This window comes from Osmia bicornis, chromosome 4, assembly GCF_907164935.1.
Source record: "Osmia bicornis bicornis chromosome 4, iOsmBic2.1, whole genome shotgun sequence".
In the NCBI taxonomy this organism is placed as follows: Eukaryota; Metazoa; Arthropoda; class Insecta; order Hymenoptera; family Megachilidae; genus Osmia; species Osmia bicornis.
In genome coordinates this window covers 10,175,551-10,196,588 of record NC_060219.1, presented here as the reverse complement: position 1 = coordinate 10,196,588, position 21,038 = coordinate 10,175,551, and the positions used below count along the sequence as shown (strand labels likewise).

The 21,038-nt window shown below is 45.7% G+C and overlaps 1 protein-coding gene across 7 annotated transcripts in view; it reads left to right on the top strand.

Annotated features, from left to right (window-relative positions):
* Nucleotides 1–21,038, top strand: part of LOC114877236 — an 84,309-nt gene that overhangs the window by 34,229 nt on the left and 29,042 nt on the right. For 4 of the 7 annotated variants that reach the window (XR_003789535.2, XM_029189584.2, XM_029189592.2 and 1 more), the window contains exons 3-11: nucleotides 5,502–5,550; nucleotides 7,440–7,692; nucleotides 9,604–9,814; nucleotides 10,790–11,874; nucleotides 11,962–12,178; nucleotides 12,297–12,548; nucleotides 12,883–13,252; nucleotides 14,306–14,600; nucleotides 16,218–20,759. Coding sequence is in view for 6 of the 7 variants with exons in the window: in XM_029189584.2 (XP_029045417.2) it covers nucleotides 5,502–5,550; nucleotides 7,440–7,692; nucleotides 9,604–9,814; nucleotides 10,790–11,874; nucleotides 11,962–12,178; nucleotides 12,297–12,548; nucleotides 12,883–13,252; nucleotides 14,306–14,600; nucleotides 16,218–20,759 (7,274 nt within the window). In the remaining variant the exon portion in view is untranslated. Of the gene's footprint in view, nucleotides 1–5,501; nucleotides 5,551–7,439; nucleotides 7,693–9,603; nucleotides 9,815–10,777; nucleotides 11,875–11,961; nucleotides 12,179–12,296; nucleotides 12,549–12,882; nucleotides 13,253–14,305; nucleotides 14,601–16,217; nucleotides 20,760–21,038 lie in introns of all 7 variants that reach the window. The other 3 variants (XM_046285517.1, XM_029189567.2, XM_029189575.2) reach the window with 1 other exon arrangement.

Sequence of the window (21,038 nt, the reverse complement as noted above, 5' to 3'; positions counted from 1 at the left end):
CGAAGAGGAAATCCAGGAATCATGAACGAATGTCTGCCAATGTTACAAGTGAAAAGAAAAAATTATTAGCCGTCGAAGGTAGAAGAAAGGAGAGAGGCAACTGATCGATAAAAGCTCGGCGTGGAATTGAAAAGAACTTTCGACGTCGTATGCCGACGATATGGACGTGTCTCGATAAGTGTACCGATTTTCTAGTGGTATCGAGAGAAACGTGGAACGAACGAGGAGGAATTGAATTGATCGGACATTGATCGATGCAGTTTTCGACGTCAGACCGTGTACACCGTCGAGACAATGTCTCCAGATTGTAATCTTGCCACGCAACCACCGAGCAAATAGAAAAATCGCGTGCAACAAATGACGTGGATTCCAATTCAAATTGATCCCTGACGTATGATTGCTATCCACGAGAAAATGATAGAAAATAACCAGCGCTTTACAGAAGATTCTATAAACCTTGAAAAATCATATTCGAAGATGAAGTTTGGTCAACTCTACGTCTCTGATAAAAATATAACGTCCACTATATAAAGCTAGTCAATATTGTTCCTTCGGTACATTTTTCATCGGGTCGTGTCAGCCGTTCGATGATCGAGGTTTCACGAGATTCAATTTATCCTTTCTCTCAAGAACGTACTAAAGAAGCCACGAAACTGCGAGAGGATAAACGAGGGGACGTTTATCAGGTGTTAGTAGATGGTACATCGTTTTCTTCTTACGCTAGTGTTCTCCCATAAAAATTTTCGAAAGGCGGTATAATTCAGCGTGGTATCAAGTAGAGGATGTTCGAAAAGTGTAACTTATTCATACACAGGAAACTTGCGATTTACACAATTTCAGGAGCAATCGAATATCACTCTTTTGAAATAGTACAAAATCCGTGGAGGTTGAAAGAAAATGTTTATCCAGGATTGAATGATGGCAGAGGGTGGCTCGTCGATTTTCAATCGGCAGAGAAACTTGTCCAGAGAAAAGACAGATGGTCGATGGTAACAAGGACCGTTGGGAAAGTCGAGGAAAACGAGAAAATACTGCTAGTGGAACGCAATAGTTGGACACGTTCGGGTTTGGTCGGCAAGTGTGTATTGTCAGTGACCAAACCGGACGAAGCTAGGGAAGATTTGTTTCTGCCAGAAGAATTAAGACTAGGAAGGGTGAAAATAGAAATACACGAGCCAGAAGGGAAAAGAAATATATCCGGAAAAGCAATTACTAGATGCTACCTTTTATTACCCTGGGACCTGTAATTTAGATTTAAATTTACCAAATGTACACGTTTGCAACAAAAGCATTTATCCAATATTTAATGTAGGAAAGTGGTTGGAGGTTTAGAAAGTGTCGCGTTGGCGCAATAGAACGCTTTTGTACTTTGTTTCGCCGCGTTACGCGAGACACGTTGCTGGCAAACTTGTAATTTACCGGTGTAAAAGGTCGTGGCACGTGTGTCCGTGTGTGCAGAAACGCGTTAAACAGCGAAACGATGGCGCATCGTGGCGCATAGCACCGACCTGATTCCCGCGCGAATTAAGACACATCGAGGGTGGCCACCCTCGATCGTGGAAGACGTGACCGTCCTATCCCTCTAATTTTCTATTTTTCCTTCCAACTGCTTTCGAAAGCGTTCGCAACGCGGCGGATAGATCTCGATGACTCGACGAGTAACGAACAACGGGGAAGATTCGTGAATTCGTCGACGGCGACGATTCGATAAAGCATTCCGACAGTGGTGGTGATAATGCGTCCAGGGTGATAGATTAACGCGATCAGGAATGAGAAACGAGCCGGGACGAGGACAATGTGCTGGATCAGCGTTGTAGAGCAACGATCGTCGTGGATGCTTGCAATGACTTCCGAGTTGCATGCTCGATGGCGATACGCGTATGCGAAATTGTACAGCTCGATCAGAAGGATTGCAACGCGTTCGATGACGGGAAATATCGTTGGAATTTATGAAAAGCAGAGGGTGGGCTGCGTTGTCAGTCATCGGATATACCTTAGGGTTTCCTTATAAATTTGATCTTTCTGTTAGTAAACCTTTCTAGGCCGCCGCGTTATTAGTATTCCGTGACCGAAATAACTGGATGCCATCAGTCATGTCTCTCGGGGGGTTGTCACATGTCACGAGGCACGTACATTACGTGCTTAATAATATGAAATATGAAACAAGGCAGTTGTCAGTAGAAAACGTTATGGTAGATAGTCGAATATCTAAATATTAAAAGAATTGATAACCAAAAATGATATTGACACCTGATATCAAATGTGTGTCGCTATTCAGAATTGTTACCTTGTCAAAGTAACAGATCATTTTATTTAGTCGATAAATGTGTCAACTGGTTTTCCAGCTAGCTCTAGCCTCGTCTGAACGGTCAATGGCAACATTAAATGTGAATATACACATATCCGAGTCGGGCTCGTAGATTTTCTTCATCAATGCGGTTAGTGCCGCTATGCATTCGATAACAATTTGGTGTGCCGCAAACATTGCCGTGATATAATGAATATGTGCAATTACGCGGGTGGCGAAGTAAACAGCGTAAATTAGTGATTTCCGAGCGTGTTCGCTGCGATCATAACTCTGTGGGAATAATATCGCCGCGTCAAAGCGTTCTATCTTGCATACTCTATGACTGGCTTCAATTATTCACTCGATTGCCAGATTGAATTTTTCTCTCTTATGCACTCGTTTTAGCGAAAGTATCTCGAATAATTAAAAGAAATTATTATGGGAAATAGAAAGCTTGAAATTTGAAAATTAATTATTACTATTCTTAGTAATTAGAGCTTTAATCCCACAAAAACTGCCCAATTTCACTGTGTCGTTCAACGTGTTAATTAATCAACTATAGTTGGTTAAAACCATAGCACGAGGAGGGAATGAATGGAAAAAGATCATTCTGGGTAGGATTCGAGGTGGATAAAAATGGTATTAAACCAATCGATAACCTATCAGACGAAACGTACACCTGGTTATCTTTCTTTTGCTCTTTGTTCGTTACTTTTCCCCTTCGGAGCCTCCTCGGCAACCATCAAATATCCAACAAAGAAGCGAAATGCGAAGTGAATCGAACCACGAACGAATCGACTCTCTTTGTTCAATCTACGCGTTACTTTTATATCTTGCCATGACCTTGTTTTCCCCGGGGGATGACGCAATGACAGCGGAAGTAATTCAGTCTTCCGGTGAGCAGCTTTGTTTACTCGTCCGGACTGCTGACCGATCAGATACAATCGATCATGTGACCAGGGAAAGTTCAACCGATTAAAGTTCGATCATCATTACTTTAACGCTGATGTCTTTACTTTTAACAACTGCAGAGAAAAATTCTGAAAATTATCTCCTTGAAAATAGAGCAACCTGTTGAAGATAGGAAACAGATTAAAAAAAAAAAATTAATTTTTTCTCCCTCGATTTAATTAATTCAACTCGCCGCGGACGATTTGCGAGAATTTTCGGAAATTTTCCGTTGTTCCAGAGGATCTTCCTTGGGCGGTGAATTACGGTTCACCAGGGACGTTTTGCCGAATAAAACGTGAGAGCAATGTCGATTTCAGCTGTCCTCTCGTTTGCATCCGTTTCCTGAGGATCGCTTTTCGAGATTCGCCCGGAAAACGCGACGCGAATTCCGTCCAGTTCATTAGAGCAAACCGTCCGCGTTAATATCGCGTGTAATACCGGCTGCAGTTCGCTTAATGGAAAGCACGATTCGTTGAAATTGCGAAGGAATGCGGTACCAATCGAAGCTGCGCTGCGGTTCGTTCGACTACCGTCCACCCCGTGGATTCTGGTCACTTCCGGTACGCTGGAACGAGTAAAACAATTACCGCGACTGGCACGTTTCCTCAACTTCATCGGTTGCTCGCGTTCCTCTGACCCATCGTTGTTTGCCGATCTCGTTTAACTAATGAAACGTTGAAATTCCAAAAATAAAGCAATCGAATTTGTTATTTTATCATCGAAGCGTATGTTTAATAACATTTGGTAAATGCCTTGGGGGTTTGGAACGGTGGTCACGGGTAGCTGGGTAATTCGTGGAAAAAGTATCGAGTAACACGTCCCGTGCGGCTTTCAACCGGAAAATCGTGCAGGTCGATCGATCGATTTCCTCTCGAACCGGACTGACCTTACGTATCACCCTGCCCGTTCGTTCCTACCCATATAAAGCTTCTCTTTTCTACCTTGTCTCGGCATTGATAAAGTGCGATAGCTCGATACGTTTTATGGGAAAATGTAAGCTCGTATGAGCACTTCCCAGGAAATAAATTGAACGTTTCGCGTTTGTATTCCGTCGGTACTTCCTTTAATTCACTTTCTCGATGAAACCGAACGGTTTTCTCTGTTCTCGGCACTTTAATACTAGCGTTCGGTTTATTTGAAATTTATCATCAGATGCACTTTTATCGACTTTCACCGTTAAATAATTCGAGCACCCCTGCGATCCGCGACGTTAAAGAAATTAAAGCGGCTTTTCCGAAGCGCTGTCGAGGCTATTTGCGCGATCCTCGAACGACACGAGGGCAAAAAGAGAGAAAGGAAGAGGAGCCGGATGAAAAAGGTGGAGTGGTCGTGTGTATAAATTGAGAAGACCGTGGTGGCATCCAGCAATTTGCGGCCTGCCTTCGGAGAAGCTCTCTCCTTTCAGACGTTTTCACCTGCTCCTATGAATCAAGTATTTTGCCGAGCCGCTCGATAAATTTTCAATGACATCAGCGTAAAAAACGTCGCCGCTATTGTCTGGAAATCAGGTCGCCGCGACGCGATGGCTGAATCCACTGACCGCGAATGTAGCCCGGCACATTTTAAATTCGTTACCCTGAAAGAACGACGTGAATTTTGGGGGGAAAAAAAGCCACGAAAAGAGAGCCGATGGACCGAATTTTCTTCGATTCCTAAAAAAATTCATCCATTGTGATATTGAACCACGTACGAAGAACGGTACAGTGATTATAATAATCTATTTTCTTGTCGAAAATTTCTACGTCGACTTTCGATCGACAATTCTTGTTTAACCCCGCAATTTCTCTATCGCGAGCGTACGAAGGAATTGCGCAAAAAACGTGGATAAAAAAAACCCGAACGGAAAGGAAGTTTCCTTTTCCTCGTAATTGACGGTGCCGGCTGACGCAAAGTGCTGTTCAAAGGTTCGCAGTCGATTCTCTATGCACCCCGTGGCGAAGGGGTTGAAGTTGTTAACATGCGTCGAGTCTCGAAACAAAAACGGGGGAAAAAAAGCGGCGGTAAAGGAGTCGATAAAGGGAGTAGATTTCGTTGAAAGGATTTGCCGTGGCTCGCTTGAAAAGGGCACAGACTTTGCGTCGAAAATGCTGTGCAACTCGAATGTTTTTCCTTGAAACAGTTGCGATTAAAAAAGTTGGATTTATTGATAAAAATTTGGTTTTTAAAGCGAATTAATCCTTTACGGTTCTATTTCTTTTTCGAGCAGAAATAAAAATTTTCCCTCTCAAGAATAACAGGGTTGTTGTTTTTCTTTTTGTTTCAGGCTCGACCAGCCGGTGACCAGCTCGACGTCCGGAATGGACAGCAAAAAGGTGCGAATAAAATAATAATATTTTTGAAAGATAGTAACGATTCTTACCAACCATTGTTTAGTTATCGGCTGCGAAGTTTCACTAGTAGAAAACGATCTATCCGCTTGATGGGGGTTTATGGTGACTGTAAAGGTTTCCTGCTGTCTGATATAGAACTTGGGTTAGTAGTTAGCGATGTCGTTTGAAGTTAACGCGATAAGGGGTCGGAGTTAATGTAGATACCTCGGTGAATTAACCAGAAACTTTAAACGTTTCCAGTTACATCGTTTGCTCTTTAATTACCTGTTCGTGTAGGGTGGCTCTTTGATAAATTACTATTCGGTACGATTTAATCGGTTCACTGAGTCACAGCTGCGTGGCTTACTGAATTTCGATAGGATGTTGCGATCAATTTCGTTGTCACGGAGAGACGAAGTTCACGAAGTCGTCGAATAAATCACGGACGATTTAAATCTGCTTACAGAATTACCGCACGCATCGAGTCGGGGAAAATTGCAACTGTCGACAGAATTACAAATACAATTTGTACGGTACAATTGCCGGAAATTGGTATTGATCTGAAAAGTTTCCTGTATTCAAAGCTGCGGAAAGACAACGACAGACTAATGATCGCAAAACGCGACGGCAACTTTGAACCGACGACGCAAACAACTTGGAAAGTTCCACGAGCCACATTTACGCGAGACTGCTGCGTGAAGAATAAAAAAAAAAAAATAAAAATAGAAGAATTAAAGATAAACGACCAGTGAAACTTTTCCCGCCGGTTTTTCTCTAGCCGTGAAACGAACTTTCCCGCTGATCTATCCGTTCGAATACACGGGGATTCGGAAGTTTCGACTTCGGTCCTTGTACCGAATCCTGCGGGAGTACCGACTTCTTGATTTAACGAATCTTTTAAGCGAATCCTCGTCTTCCCGTCGACGCCACTTGCTGGAAGAAAAGCTTTCCGGCCGGATTTTCCGACTCCGAGTTGCGTGTTTTCCGGGGTAACAATGATCTCTGGAAAACAAAACTGCTTTTGTCTGCTTTCTTGACTTTTCAACAAACGTCTGCTGCTTATCCTTTTATTTGAAGGATCTCCGTGTTTTTCCCCGGCTTTTATCAAATTATAATTTACAAAGAGCGTCTTTTGAGTTTCGTTCAGTTCAAAAAATGTGTTGAATTAACAATTCATTCGTAATTGAAGTACCACTGGAAAGTCTGTGCGTTTCACTTTTCGTTTCACTCCAATTCCTAATTAATCAACTCGCACTACCGTGACCTAAGAAGTTTCGCTGGAAAAATAGCAAAGAGTGTTCTCGTTGAACGAGGACGAGTGTTTCTCAGGGAAATCGGTCCACGGTTTATACAATGAGAGTTCACGATAAGCCTATTAAGTTGGAAGGTAGATCGGAGGAGTGGTTGCTAACGTCCAGCTTCGACCGGCTCGTTAGTTGGCACAGTTTGGATTTAACGTAGAAATCGAGAAGTAGCAGAAAACTCAGTGGTCTGTGAGCGACTGGTTGTTCGTTCGCTGACCTCTGCGCTGTTCGTAAAACATTGGACGATCGATTCGACCGAAGCAGACCGGAGAGAATTAATAAAGATTTAATTGTTCAACATTTCAGTGATTATAGTCAACGTTGGAAAGTTTTCTTACGGTCTCGTTGAAAGTTTGCTGGTTCGGAAAATCATTTGCTACAAATTTAATGACGTTGGCGAGTAAATTTACAACTTTTCCGCTTATTTTCCTATGAAATCCTTCAAATTATACCACAGAGGGTAGAGATTTAGTAAACTGGTATACGTACTCTGATCATCCCCTGTATATTCGAATCGTTAACCCTTCCCATTTGAATTACGACCATCGCGTCGAGCCTCTGAAGGAAGAAAATGTAAAATGATTACAGGTTGTCCAGGCGGCGCCCCTCCCCGTACCTGTCCAGGTGCGTAGCAAGAACGATGGCTCGGGGGTGGCAGCTTCCGTGTCGGGTGTTCGCCGACGAAGCGGATCTCAGGGTTTACGATCGCCTGCCGCAAAGAGGCCGCTATCCGCCCCTGTCGCCCTTCAGGGCTGGCTACACAAACAGGGTTCCGAGGGTCTGATGCTGTGGAAGAAACGGTGGTTCGTCCTCTCCGAGTACTGCCTCTTTTATTACAAAGGTCAGAACCTTTTTCATCATTTTCTTCTGTTTTCTGTCTCTGCTTATATTACGTGTCGCCTACCTTTTCCCTCACCATTCTATCCTATTTTTCTCTCATTCCTTCTATTTCCTTCTTTTTACCTGGCTCGCTGTGCGTTCTTTTATGTTCAGCTTTGGAACGACACCGAGCATGATTTTTCAACGAGAATTCCAGTGGTTTCATTGAGAATACCTGCTTTGTTTCTTCTTGCTTGCCACGGTTTTGTTTAGATAAAGTCGCAAACGTGAATAGAGAAGATTTTTTGACATTCGTTACATGCGATTTCTTTTTTTTTGTTTTCGTTCTGTTAAAACGTGTAAACCGTAATGATCGCTTCTGTTTCCGGGGTTTTGAAGAAATTTTTCCGTGAAAATATCACCATTGTTGCATAACTTTCTGCTCTTTGCGTGGAAATTAATTCAGTACTAACAAGTGTGTTGTACGAGCGTAGTGTAGCGTAAGCTTTATGGATTTAGGTATCGTACCGTGTATTTTTCTCTCGGTATAATAAAAAACAAGAGACACAGTACGAAGTTTGAACGAAATCGATGTTCGAAAGGTCGTTCCCCTTGGAAGGTAGCAAGGAGGAAGTAGTATTAGTCGGTAGTTGGTCAGACAACCGTTTCAACTTCTCTTCTATCATTCATACATCACAGAATGCAAGAGAGAAATATATTTTTCAAGCGTTAAACGCAACAAGTACCAAGTGTAATCAAGTTTTTACCAGATTTCAATTACACGAAACAAAGATATTTAGAGGATGAAAGGGAAAGAGGGAAAGTGAAATGAATTCATTGTCCCTTCGAACATCGATGAAATTTGAATTTCGACGAGAGAATTCTAATGAAATCAAGAATTTTTCTTGCCCGTTCGTCGGTCGCAGACAGATTTTGGCACGGCTTCAATTCTCATCTAGCTGGTCTCGTTGTTTTTCACCGGTACACTCGCGACCATTTCCAATTTCCGACCGTCATGCTGCGACCCCTTTCCCGTTCACCCTTAACTCCTATCCACCAGATCGTTTCCGGCAACACTAATTGCACGAGTTCCCTTCATTTTCTACTTACGCACTTCTTTCAGACTTCCGGAAAATTTTCTCTTTTTCATCGTCCCGCAATTTAGAATCGAGATGAAAGTTATTAAATAAATTAGGAAATGAAGTTACTACAAATATGTATATTTAAAAAAGTGCTACTATTTCTTTTTCTCTTGTTAGCAGAATGATTCACGCTAGAATCTGTTCGAATAGAAGAAAACAACGCATAAATTGTAGTAAAAGTGTTGTACTCGTTCACGGTACGTCGTACATCTTTCGTTCTTCTGTTCGGTTGCGTGTCCGTTCTGGCATTCGCGACGAAATTTACAACACTTTTTATCTCCTTCCTTTTCCTCTGTCCGTGATTCAGCGAAAAGGATTTATGTAGGTGTCTCCAACAGGCGCGAACTAACGCGTGCCAGTGGTCGGTTAAAGATTTTTCCAATGTAACGAATCGAAACTTTCCGATTTGTCAGACGGAGAAATCGTTTCGCGTTTGTTCGGTATCTCGAAACATTTCTGATTGATGAGCAACTCGAGCCTTCTTGACTGTTCCATCAAAGTCACGTTTCAATCTAGACTTTTTTATTTTCCGAATCGAAACTATAGCCATTTCAACTTTATAACCTGAATAACGTGAAAGGGATTTTATTTTCATCGTTCATTGTCAAAATCGGACGTATTTCAATATCGTTCGATCAACATTCCGTTTATCGCGTAATTGCAGCTGACCGTGTAGTAACACGTATTTTCGACACGCGCCATTGAATATCTAAATATCAACGTTTCATGATTTACCAAACGGTCAAACGGATTTTGTATTAATAAATATTTTTGTGAAAATTTGTTTACAGGTCCGGAAGAGGAGAAATTGTTGGGCTCGATATTGTTACCATCGTACAAGGTCACCGTTTGCAAGCCCGAGGATAAAGTTAATAGAAAATTCGCATTCAAAGCGGAACACGCGAATATGAGGACGTACCATTTTGCAGCGGACAGTTTCGAGAGCATGAATCAATGGGTGAACGCGTTAACTCTGGCGACACTTCTTCAGGATCCGAACCCGTAAGTCATCGCAATTTCATTGAAAAAAAAAAGAAACATATTCTTCATTTTTCATCGTTGAGACTACTTCACGTTCAAGACTCTGTTTGCTTCTTATTTCACAATTTATCTCGGCTATCTTTATCTGCATTTTGCCTCGTATCAGTGTTCCCCGTTATCCGTTTCCCATTTCTCATTTCTTTTCCGAATTGTTTCGTCGAGATACGTAAGGTTTCAGTCTCGTCAAAAGAAACGCGTTCCCCATTTTCGGTCGGAGCATTCTTCCTTTTCGTGTCTCGTTAAATTACTTTAGCCTGCTATCTTTCGCAAAGGAAGTGAACAATTATGAGAATTAAGAACACCTTTCTGAAGGTAAGTTGAATTTTTCATCTCACAATTAGAGATGGTAATGTATTTTTTTGGTATTGAAAACGAAAATTTAATAATCTTTAAAGTTACAAAATCCATCCATTGTTTCCTTCGAGATAGAAATTCCATCCGACTGGCGTAGAATGGTTGTCGTTTATCTGGCTGAAAAGCATTGCAGGCAGCATGAATGTAACTTTCGGTGCAGCGCAACGTTGGCGCGACGCTATCCGACTGGTTAGTTTGCGTCCGTCAAAGTTACTCACGGGTAAACGTGTTAAAAGGGGTGTGTTTGCCGTTGGTCTAGCGAACGTTTCGTCGAAAAAGTACAAAATGCACATTCAATTTGCAGTGTCGATTGCAGGAAGTTTCTAGCTCGAGGTAACCTGACTGTGCGGGCTCAGCTTGCTCGTTCTCAAAGCTAATGACTCCACGACCACCGCGAAACTTTCTAAACTACAGTTTGTCGATCTTTCGGTTTGCACACTGATCCGTCGAATTAACTGCTTACCGAGTCGCCAATGTGCTTTCCCAATTTTTCGTGAAAGCTCGAAAATCATTTGTCTGATTCACAGTGATAAAGTGTTGTAAGTATCGTTTCCTTTTTTCTTTCTATTGAAATATCATCAGCGGACTCGGCGAGGCAGCGGTGGTGATCGAAATAGCAGGTCAGCAAGATGGCGAACGAAGCGCAAGACCGAGCGTCTCCTCGATATCCTCGATCCTGAATCACAGCGCCGACGACAGTGATTCTGGTTTCCATGGTTTTCAATCTCGGGACGATCCCAGCCACGCGTCCAACAATAATTCAAGCCCGAACAGCGTGAACACTGCCTCATTTCCCAATCTCAGTGGCAGCAACAGCAACAGCACCACCAATAACAACAATAACAATAATACCAACAATAATGTTGCGCTGGTGAACTCTAACAACAACGTGAACGAAGTTCAACCAATGGTGAACGGTTGGATCCAACAACAGACTCCGTACATTCAAGCCAGTACGTCTCAGCAGCAACAGCAGTACGGTCAATTGATGCCGTCTCCTCAACAACTGCAACAGGCGATTCTTCATCAGCACATATCCCATCAGAACAGCCAATCGGTTCATCAAGTTCACCAACACAAACACGTAGTTCAACAACAACAACAACAACAACAACAGAGCCAGTCTCACTTGGCCAGCAACGTTCAAACTGTCCAACCGATGCCCAGGAAGTTCGGTCAACCGATCTACGCGAACGCGCCTCCGAAACCCCGAAGACTGACCGACGGTTCGACCGAGTATTCGACGCCATCCCCGGACCCGGACTACAGGAAGTCGCCAGTGTCGCCGGACGTAACGGTGACCAGCAAAAGTCCAATGTCTGACTACGATAGGAACAGCATGATCTACGGAACCAGGATGAGTCAGCCGTCCCAGCAGAGTCTGAGAACGGACAAGTCGGGCTTGAATTATGGCTACACCGGCCAGGTGCAGACTGAGAGGCGCACACCGGACACGTACGGACGTAGCGCGGCGAAACCGAGGTCGAATCACAGAGGGAACGGCGACTACGAGGAAGTTTATGGCGCGCCTCAACTCTACCAGAGGCCGGCTGGTCCTGTTGGTTACACGAAAGGAGCTTCACCGGCTCCTATACCGATTCCGCTTTACGCTCAGCAACATCAACAGTATCAGCAGCAAATTCATTCTCCCGTCGCCGCTTCTAACGGTACGTCTCTGTTATTTTAACTGTTTTATATTTCAGAATGTTTGGAAAAAGGTTGACGAGAGATATTTTTAATTGGATTTGATTCAGTGCCAATAATGAGACAACCGAGAGGCCAACCACCGCCACGGCCGCACAGCGCTGACTTTTTAGAGTACGAGGCGAACAGGAAGCCGCAACAACAGCTACCGCCGCAATGCGAAGAATCGTTGAATCAACAGAGGCGTCCGCAGAGGCCTAAATCGAGTTTAGACATAGTCACTCCGTCGGACGCTGCTAACGATGGATATTTCTATTCCGAGGAGAGGTAATTGAAAGGGGAAAAATGTGTTTGTTTTATTATTAAAATATTTTATTATCGCGAACGTTTCGATCGAAAGGATTTGGCGATTTTGAAATTATTTCGGGATTGGATGTTGGTTCAGATACGCGGCACAGATGCGCCAGTCGGCGGTTTACCTCCATCAGACACCGCAGCATCATCAGCAACAAAGGAACCAATCACTTTCCCGCGCGACAATGCCGTCGAAAGCAACGGGAATTCGCGATGGTAGAAGCGAGGATGGTAGAATAGCTACGTTACCGGAAGCTTCCTGCACGGGGCTGAGGCGAGGGCAACGCGAACACGTTCATCAGCAGCACGTGATGCCGCATCAGTCGCTGCAGAGGCATACCGAGTGAGTCGCTATGCTCTCCTCATCAATCTCCCTCTTCTCTTTACTTATCGTTAGATAGAAAGCGTTAATTTTTAAGTAAATGCTTCTCCTTTCAACCATTCAACTTGACTGCTACAGCGATTAACTTCAATTATCTTACTCGTCGTTCGAGTCACTCCGCTTTCGTCGTTTTCTTACTATCCGATTATACAGTCTACGGTTACTGCTTTGCTAGCAACGATTCAGTGTTTGCCTCTTGAAATTGCTGACAAGAAAACGGTTAATTCGTAGCGAAATTAGAAATTAGAGGCAGAAGAGAGAGAGAGAGTTGGGAATTTGTCTCGTTTCCCTTCAGAATGAACAGCAACGAAGCGAAGATGAGGAGGTCGTTGCGGGAGAAGAGCTACGAGCCAAGCAGTCGAGAAATGCTGAGTCACGTGGAGGATGGAACGGTGCCTCGACGAATTCCACGGGATTACGAGTCGTCGATGGGGTGGGGTAGATCGACGACGAGTCACACGAGTCAGGGGGCTCACGTGGGCCAACCGTGTCACGCCGCTCACGGTGCTGCCAGACGATGGAACGATCAGCAACAGTTCTGCAGGTCGGCGTCCGCGCGGCTTCCGAGGACGCGACATCCGGCAGCCTTGGACCCGGACGACGACGACTACGGCGAACGATCTTCCGAGCAGGACTCGCGGGATGGTGAACGAAAGATCCAACAGGTTAGTGATCCATTTTTATTTTTATTTTTTTCAATCTCGTAAAATTTGAAACAAAGTTAAAATCATTCGTGATGGTGTAATAATTAAAATTGTGTAAGCTGTGACGTGTACGTTAAAGAATTTGAAAAGTGTGCCAAATGTCGCCAAGTGTGCCAAAACCTTGTTCCGTAATAATTACGTAGAAACCTTCTTGGTTTAATATCTGAAACGTGCTTACAAATATCAATAATTTACAAACGGAAGGCATTATTTTTGTCGATGACCGGCGGAATGTCTAAGGAACGCGTTACAAATCCTCAAACAGAGGATACTCAACGAACAGGTGACTCATAAATCGTCCCCTCGCTTTCTTCGTGTAATCGTAAACCATGTCCGTCGACTCGTTGATGGACAGAACAATTTCGTGGGCTGCATAGCTCCCAGGTAGATGATTCACGCGAAGGTGCAACCAACCTGTGCCGAGGTATAGTCACGTGCAAGGATGCCTTTCCTCGGTTAAAGAGAAGAACGGGGGAACCGATGCACTCGTGTTTCAATTCCGGTATAGCTCGGCTTAGTATCGACGTTTCACATTTCCCTAGCCTGTTTTCTTAAGGAACAAGTATGAGTCAGAGTGCTTAGGAAAATTCTTCCCCTGTGTTTCTTTTTAACCGAGAGAAGGCTACTATGCACGAGTCTGTATACATGCATTTCAGTCACGTCCAATGTGCCACAGCGTTCCGTGATTCTGCTTTCACTACGATCCATTCGATCCTCGTCATCGTTGAAAGAAGCTATTTGCGCTTCTTTGAACGTGAAACATCGCGCATGATACTTCCTTATGTCTGGACGCGCGTGCGTTGAATTCTAACGATCCTCTTTGTTGGTTCTTTGAATTTTTTAGATTAACGCCTTCTTGCTATTTCCTTCGAGTTAACTGTACGTTTTAGCGGATAACAACGCTCGATCCATAAATTATTAACTTCCTCGAAAAAAGTCTCCTTTCATAAAACGACGGAGAAGTAGATCCGAGGGTAAGAGGAGGCGTTACAAAGCGGTGTTGCGTGGTTGCAGCGAGAAGAGTCGATGAAGCGGTTGCTGGAATGGAAGCAGCGGATGCTGCAATCGCCCCTAACCCGGAAGCCATCCGGTTCTGCAAACAGAGGCAGGATGCAGAACGAGCTGTCGAGCTATTACAAGCAGCAAGCGTTACTGGAACTGGCTGCCCACGAGGCATCGGTTGCCGAGAGCCGTCATTCCCGAAGAAGAGAGGACGGGCATCGTCCGCACGCTCGAAGCAAAAGCACCGACGGACGTCGAACTGTCGCGAATGTTTCTCGGTACAACAGCTACTCCAGCGACGACGAAGGTAGGGACACATCGCCTGAACTTATTATCTGACTTGTCGCTTCTACGATTCCAGCCTCTCGTGGGACCCTTCTATTACTTTACAACCCTCTCTCAAACTTGTTTCTCTTCTTTAACCTTTTCGTTACGACCCCCTTCGTTTGACAGTCTATCGGTTTCTCTATTCGACTTGAAGCGTTTCTTCAACTTTCTTTTCAAACGCAACGAACGAAAAGGTTAAACGCATTGCTTACAAAATAGGAAATAGATTTTTTCTGCTATTTCGCTTATTCTATTATATCCGAGTTACGTGAGTTGGAAAAACAGAAATGATCAGTATCTGTATCGCTTTGCTACTCTCCTCAATGTTTGGATATTGCATTTTCTAGTAAGTAAGAATTTTTGGAGACTTTTGACGTTTATCTCTCGATAGATACTTGGGTTCCACGAGCAAGCTTTCTGCGATTGAAAGAATTCTGAAGTAGATAGCTAGATTGTGCTGCGAACGATAGCAAACTCTAACCCGTAAAACCACTCTAACACGGTCGACCTATCGACACCAGTGTTTTCTGCGAGTAAAAACGCTTCTGTGTATGGTGTTGCACGAGTCGTGACGAGTTACCAAAGACCTCATACGGAAACGAGCGAGACACGTTGATCGCGCATGTAACGATCAAATGATATTCTTCCGAAGAGCGGTACTTTTATCTTTCTCCGTAAATTGTGTTTTCGATTAATCTGTGTGAACGATCACCTGCCAGCGTTGTTAACTAGCGATTAATTTGTGCAAACTCTTTGAAACTAACAGCAAAACTTGCGAATCGAACGATACGAAAAGAAACAAAGCATAAATATTAATGAGACCGAGAACGAGTCGCTAGAAGCTGAAAAAAAAAAAAAGAAAAACTTCCTCGTCCATGCTCCTTCACTCTGTCTCTAGCTGTTTCTCCTTCTATCGCCTCTTAGAGAGGGGCTGACAAAGTTTGTAGATAGCGAGGATCTTTAAAGAAAGGTGAAAGGAACGGAGAGATAGAAACAAAAAAAAAAAAAAATAATAAAGATATCAATGGAATCTGCAAACATTCTGTCCGCGGGGCTCCTTCTCTTTGCTGCTGTCGGGTCTGGGCTGTGACTGGTGAATGGGAACGATTAACACCTTTGGAATTTAACTAAAGCGAAACCGTCCGTTACGACCTAACACTGGTACTAAGAAATGCCGTATTACTTAGCGACATGTGGGTCAGCATGGCATGCCGAGGATTATATCACTAACACTGTATCGTAGAGCTGCGTTCAACCTGCGGCTGCCATTTAACTTCCAGCTCGTAATACGTGTCTTTGCTATCGAGTAATCGAGGACACGGTGGATCGATACTTTCAATCGTTGCGATAATCCGTTAATCTTAAAGATAATGCGCTTTCTTTAGTACTTACTCGAGAGCGAGTTATAAAATGGTTTGGATCATCTTAAAGTACCTTAACGCAAGTGTGATCAGATTTAAACGATTATCGCAACGATCAAGATCGATGCCAGCTTGGTAACCTAGCTTGGATTGAGTCGTGAGGGACTGGGTTGTTATTAATATCACTCGTGAGTAACGAACGTGCTCGTGTGTTTGTTTTGTAACGGACGAATCAGAGCTGGGAGATGTCCGGAGGAAGCGAACGCGCAGACCCTCGCATGCAGGAAGGAGCCCCCGGCAGCTCGGAGACAATCGTTCGTCGGGGATCCCGGTTCAGGACTCGGTTCCTGGGAGCGGCCGTCAGAATCCGAACGTCCTGAGGGGCTCGAACGATCATCGAACGAGTCCGATCGCTTCGGTGCTGCCCAATTTGGGCGGTATACCACCCGACGCCGGCTACGAGGAGGTCAGCTTTCCACCCCCTCAGAGAACCGATCGTTCGCCGTCTTATTTTCCTTCGGAAGCGCACAGATCGGTCGGCAGACGCGATCATCAAGAACTGGACGCTTCGTACGAGGAGGAGAAATTCAAGAAGAAGCCTTCTGGAATTCTAAAGACATCTACCACTTATGGCGTCGAGCAATCGAACAAGAGTCCAAACTCGTCCTCGTCGTCTGGTTACCCGGCCGAGTCTTGGTCCGCTCAGAAAACCGTTCAATGGACCACGAAGAAGGAGCGAGACGATTGGGATTCCAACATCGACGAGAGCAAGGTTATCAAGGAGTTCTCTTATCAGTACATTAAACCGAAGGAGGAAGTTGAATCAGGAGAGGACGAGAGATCGCCGGGTAAACCGGAAGCAATGAACTTGGTGCAATGTAGAATCAGGTCGTTCGAGTCGAACATAGACAATTCTAGCCCGGTCAAAGAAGTTCTCGCGATGCAGGAACCTTTGAAAGTTTCTCCGCTTCAAGCTACCGAAGCTCATGTCTCGAAGTTGGATTGTTCGAAGAAGAGTTCCTCGATCATCCGCAACTTCGCGCTAGGCGAGGCTGAGTCTCAAGATTCCAAGTACAGGAACGTAAAAGAGGGCCACGCCAAACAGGCGTCGACGGATAGTAACAAGTCGGTGAAGGACTTGCTGGCGGATTTCGAAAGGAAGTCGCAGCAAGTTCAGAGGCAGGAATACGGAAGACGACAAGAGGTGAAACACCGCGGAGTGTTCAGCGACTCGGAAGCCCTGTTGTATGATACGGGAAGCGATCTGGATCAGCGGGAGAAGAACGATGAAACGGGAAACGAGAGAGACTGCAAAACGGATCAAGTTGTACCTGAGCCTATTAACGATTACAAACCTTACGCTGACGCGACGAAGAAGAAAGGAGACGCGTCCTTTCGTCGAAAGAAAAGATCACCCTCCAAAGAGAGCATGACTGATGAAATTCCCAACGAGGATCTGGACACTGTATCAAATCCCAGTTGCAACAGACTGAGCGTCACAGAATCCTTGTTAACTCATGGCGATCATTTCTCTGGCGAGAGTGGAACCACCAGTCCCACGGTGAAACAGGAAGACATCAACCCCGAAGAACACTACCTCCCCATGTCGCCTAGGAAAGCTATACTGGACCCTAACTGCGACGACAGACCGAATCCAAACATGATGGAAAGTCTGTTCGCCACTTTGGAACACGAAGAAAGTTCGTACGTGGAAATGGCTCAGAACGGGATGACGCATTCCCTTCTGGCGCCTACCGAAGAGAATAGGAAACACGATTCTGGCGATTATTCCACTTTGGACACTCCTCACTACGAGTTCGTCTGCGTTTCCGATAGTAAGATGGAGCCTGTTTACATGGAAGTGAGTCAATTGTCGGAAAAGGAAGAGAAAGATGGCGGTAAGTTGCCGAAGAAGAGGAGTCACGATGATTCCAACCATTCGAGAACAGATCTCCCTGATATTTTAACGACCCTCAAGTCCGACAGCTCGGACGCCGACGACGAGTCTTCGAAAGATCTCGACTCGATCGATGCTCCAAGACATCCTCGATTCAGTTTGTCAGACACCTTCAGACCCGCTTCTTATTATTTGGGCGCCAGTCGGACGATGATCGCAGAGTTGCATGATTCGTCCGACAGCGAACTAGTGTCTCCTCCTCCTATTCCAACTACACCTCCCCCGTTGGACGACTTGGACTCGTTGGATATGCAAGAGTCCTTGGAGATCAAGAAGGTGTCTCCTCAGGTAGCGGTGATGAAGGACAATAGCTCGAACAGAGACTCCCCGAAGTCGTGGAACAAACCGATGGGTCAAGTTGAAAGCCATAGACCACCGTCTAGATTTTCAGACGCCACGATCAGTTCTACTTTTCGAGACAGTCGAATATCCTTGGAGAGCGCGTCTGGAAGCGATTCCGTCGAGCTAAGAACGCCGGAGGAGGAAGCTAGGCATAGACAACTGAAAACCAGGCCAGTTAGCGAAGTTTGCGAAGTTTTAGACAGTTTAGACGAATTAGAGTCTCTTGGGAGTCGCTTCGACGGAGCCAGCATCGACTTGGATCAGTATCTTGAAGAGCTCCAGGCACGCGACGCGTTCAACGTTGACTTGTACGCGAAAGATCTCAGCTACAACAGCATCTACGGCTTCAACGAGAACATGCTGGTGGTGGATAAACTTCAGAAGACCACCTGTCACGACCTCTCGGGCCAGGTGAATCTGGGCTTCGATAATCTTGAACAATCCATGAGATACGGTAATGGAAACAAGATGGGATCTGCCAGCAGTCTGCCTTCGATGAGAGTCTCCGACGTTGTTCCACCTTCTCATCAACATTCGCAGTCTTTCACCGGCGATGCTCATTACGAGAATATCACGAGTTTTTCGCCTCTCAGAGGCTCGCCGGCAATCCGATCGGACAACGAACAGACGCGAGACGTTGGTCACAGGCTTCAGAGAGGGTCTCAGAATAATTTGCTGACCGCTTCTCACAGCAGAGACTCCAGCTATTCGATCGCGTCCGGTGCTGCTTCGATTTCAACTTCCATGGCTTGTCAGAGACCCGCCAGTGCCCAGTCTTCGATGCACTCCCCAACGGGATCCATCTCCTTAGGAAATCATCACGGCAACAATCTGCCAACCAGCGTACTACGAAACACCAGTCCCTATTCCGATCAACGTTTCCAGAATCACTCCAGATCCGCCAGTCAAGACTCTGCACGATACTCGATGATATCTAACCACAGATCTTCCTCGAGCCAGGACTCGAGTCATTATCCCACCTCGACTCCCACCGTCAAAACAAATCACCCTTCGCAATCCTATTTACCGAGCGAGACGCGTGCTCAGAGCGAACAGTCTGGCGCGCCCTATTACTATTCCGACCTACAAGCTAGCGCGAACGCGGTCGATAGCGAATCGAGCAAACCGCACATCCCCAGGCTGCCCCAGTTGAACAATCAAAGGGACGACGCGTCGGCGTTGAACAAAAAGAACGACATAGGTCGCATCGTCAATCCCATATCGAGGCAGATGCCCAGACAGATCCAGGTCGACGACATCGACGAGGCTAGACGCATAGCCGCCGAACTGAGAAAGACCACGTGTCAATTGTTGGGCGACAATAAAGTTGACCTGGTGGACAAGAAGAATTTCTACGAAGCGGATACCCTTAGGAGGGTGAAGTCCACGGATCTTCTACCGGACATTTCATCGGCAGAGATCAGCCCCAGGAATCTATACCCTCATGGTCTTCGAGACAAGTCGAGCAGTCAGGCGAGTAATCGAGAGACTTTCGAACTGACGCATGGAACGCAGACGTCGCATCGTAGATCGAGGTCTTTGGAGGGTCTCCTGGACGACGTGGGTCTTCAGAATCTGGTGGAGCAAAGGAACCGAAGCAATCGCGTGGCAACTGTCCAACCGACTCAAGTGGACGAGATGCCGCAGAGTATGGGCACCGGTAACGTTTCCGGTTCGAATAGTAACTTCAGCGCCGAAGACCCCTGGGAACAGGACTCTCTTTGGAGAGAGAGCCTTCGAAGAGTGAGCCTGAGGAACGCCAGATCCCTGGACAACCTGGACAGCCCGCCAAGACCGTCGATGTCCACCTCGGACACGAAGAGTCGGAACAAAGTAACCCGCGGTGCCACTTACGTGAACGATAGCGTGATTTTGAGAAGGGAGAATTGCATGGAAGAACAACAGTCGGAGAGACCTCGCGTGAAACGCAGACCGAACAAGGATGAGGAGAGGCTTCTGGACGATCTGACTTACGAGAGCCTGTCGATGGACCGAATTCACGCCGGTGGCTACGTCTGGGACGCCGAGAACGAGGCTTACAGGAAGGCGACTGACGATGACAGGAATCATTTTTTAGAGGAAGGCAACCTTCCCCCGGTTCGCTCGATCTCGGAGAGCCAGGTGTCAGCCAGCACGTCCGCGGCGTTCGAGCTGGACCGAGAGAAACTGCGGCAATGGGACCTGTTGTCGAGCGCCTGCTTGCTCCAGGAACAGCAGCGCGGCTCGATGGCGGACTCGGGGCGAGGGTTGCCAATTGTAGAACGACCTGGAGACATTCCCCTACCGCGTCTCAGCATCCCTACTACACCGACAATTGTGCCTGCGGTCAACGATCCAGATGTCGGTTTAAAGGTGTTGGACAACGGACTGGAGAACGTATCGACAGCGACCACGACCACGACCATCACCACGAGCACGACGAACGGGGCTCAGCAGCTGAAGGAGAGCAACGAGGCTTGTTGTAACAGGGCTGCTGCAGGTGAGTGGCTGCTCAAGACCGGTGCTTTGTTCAGGAAGTGACTGAGCCGTGTTCCAATGCCTCGCAGTTCTTCGGACTCGATGGACATTCTCGTTGTCATCGATCTTTACCGTCTCGATGGGATTCGCTGACTACCAAATGTACCTGCGTTTACGGTGGCCTTGTATAGCGTTTTAGCCACACGATCCGTGTATTCTTTTGGAACCTGATTCGGCTCAACTGCGGACTCGAACGATTCTACCATATGCAGGGTAAAAATCTTTTTTCTTTTTCAATCAC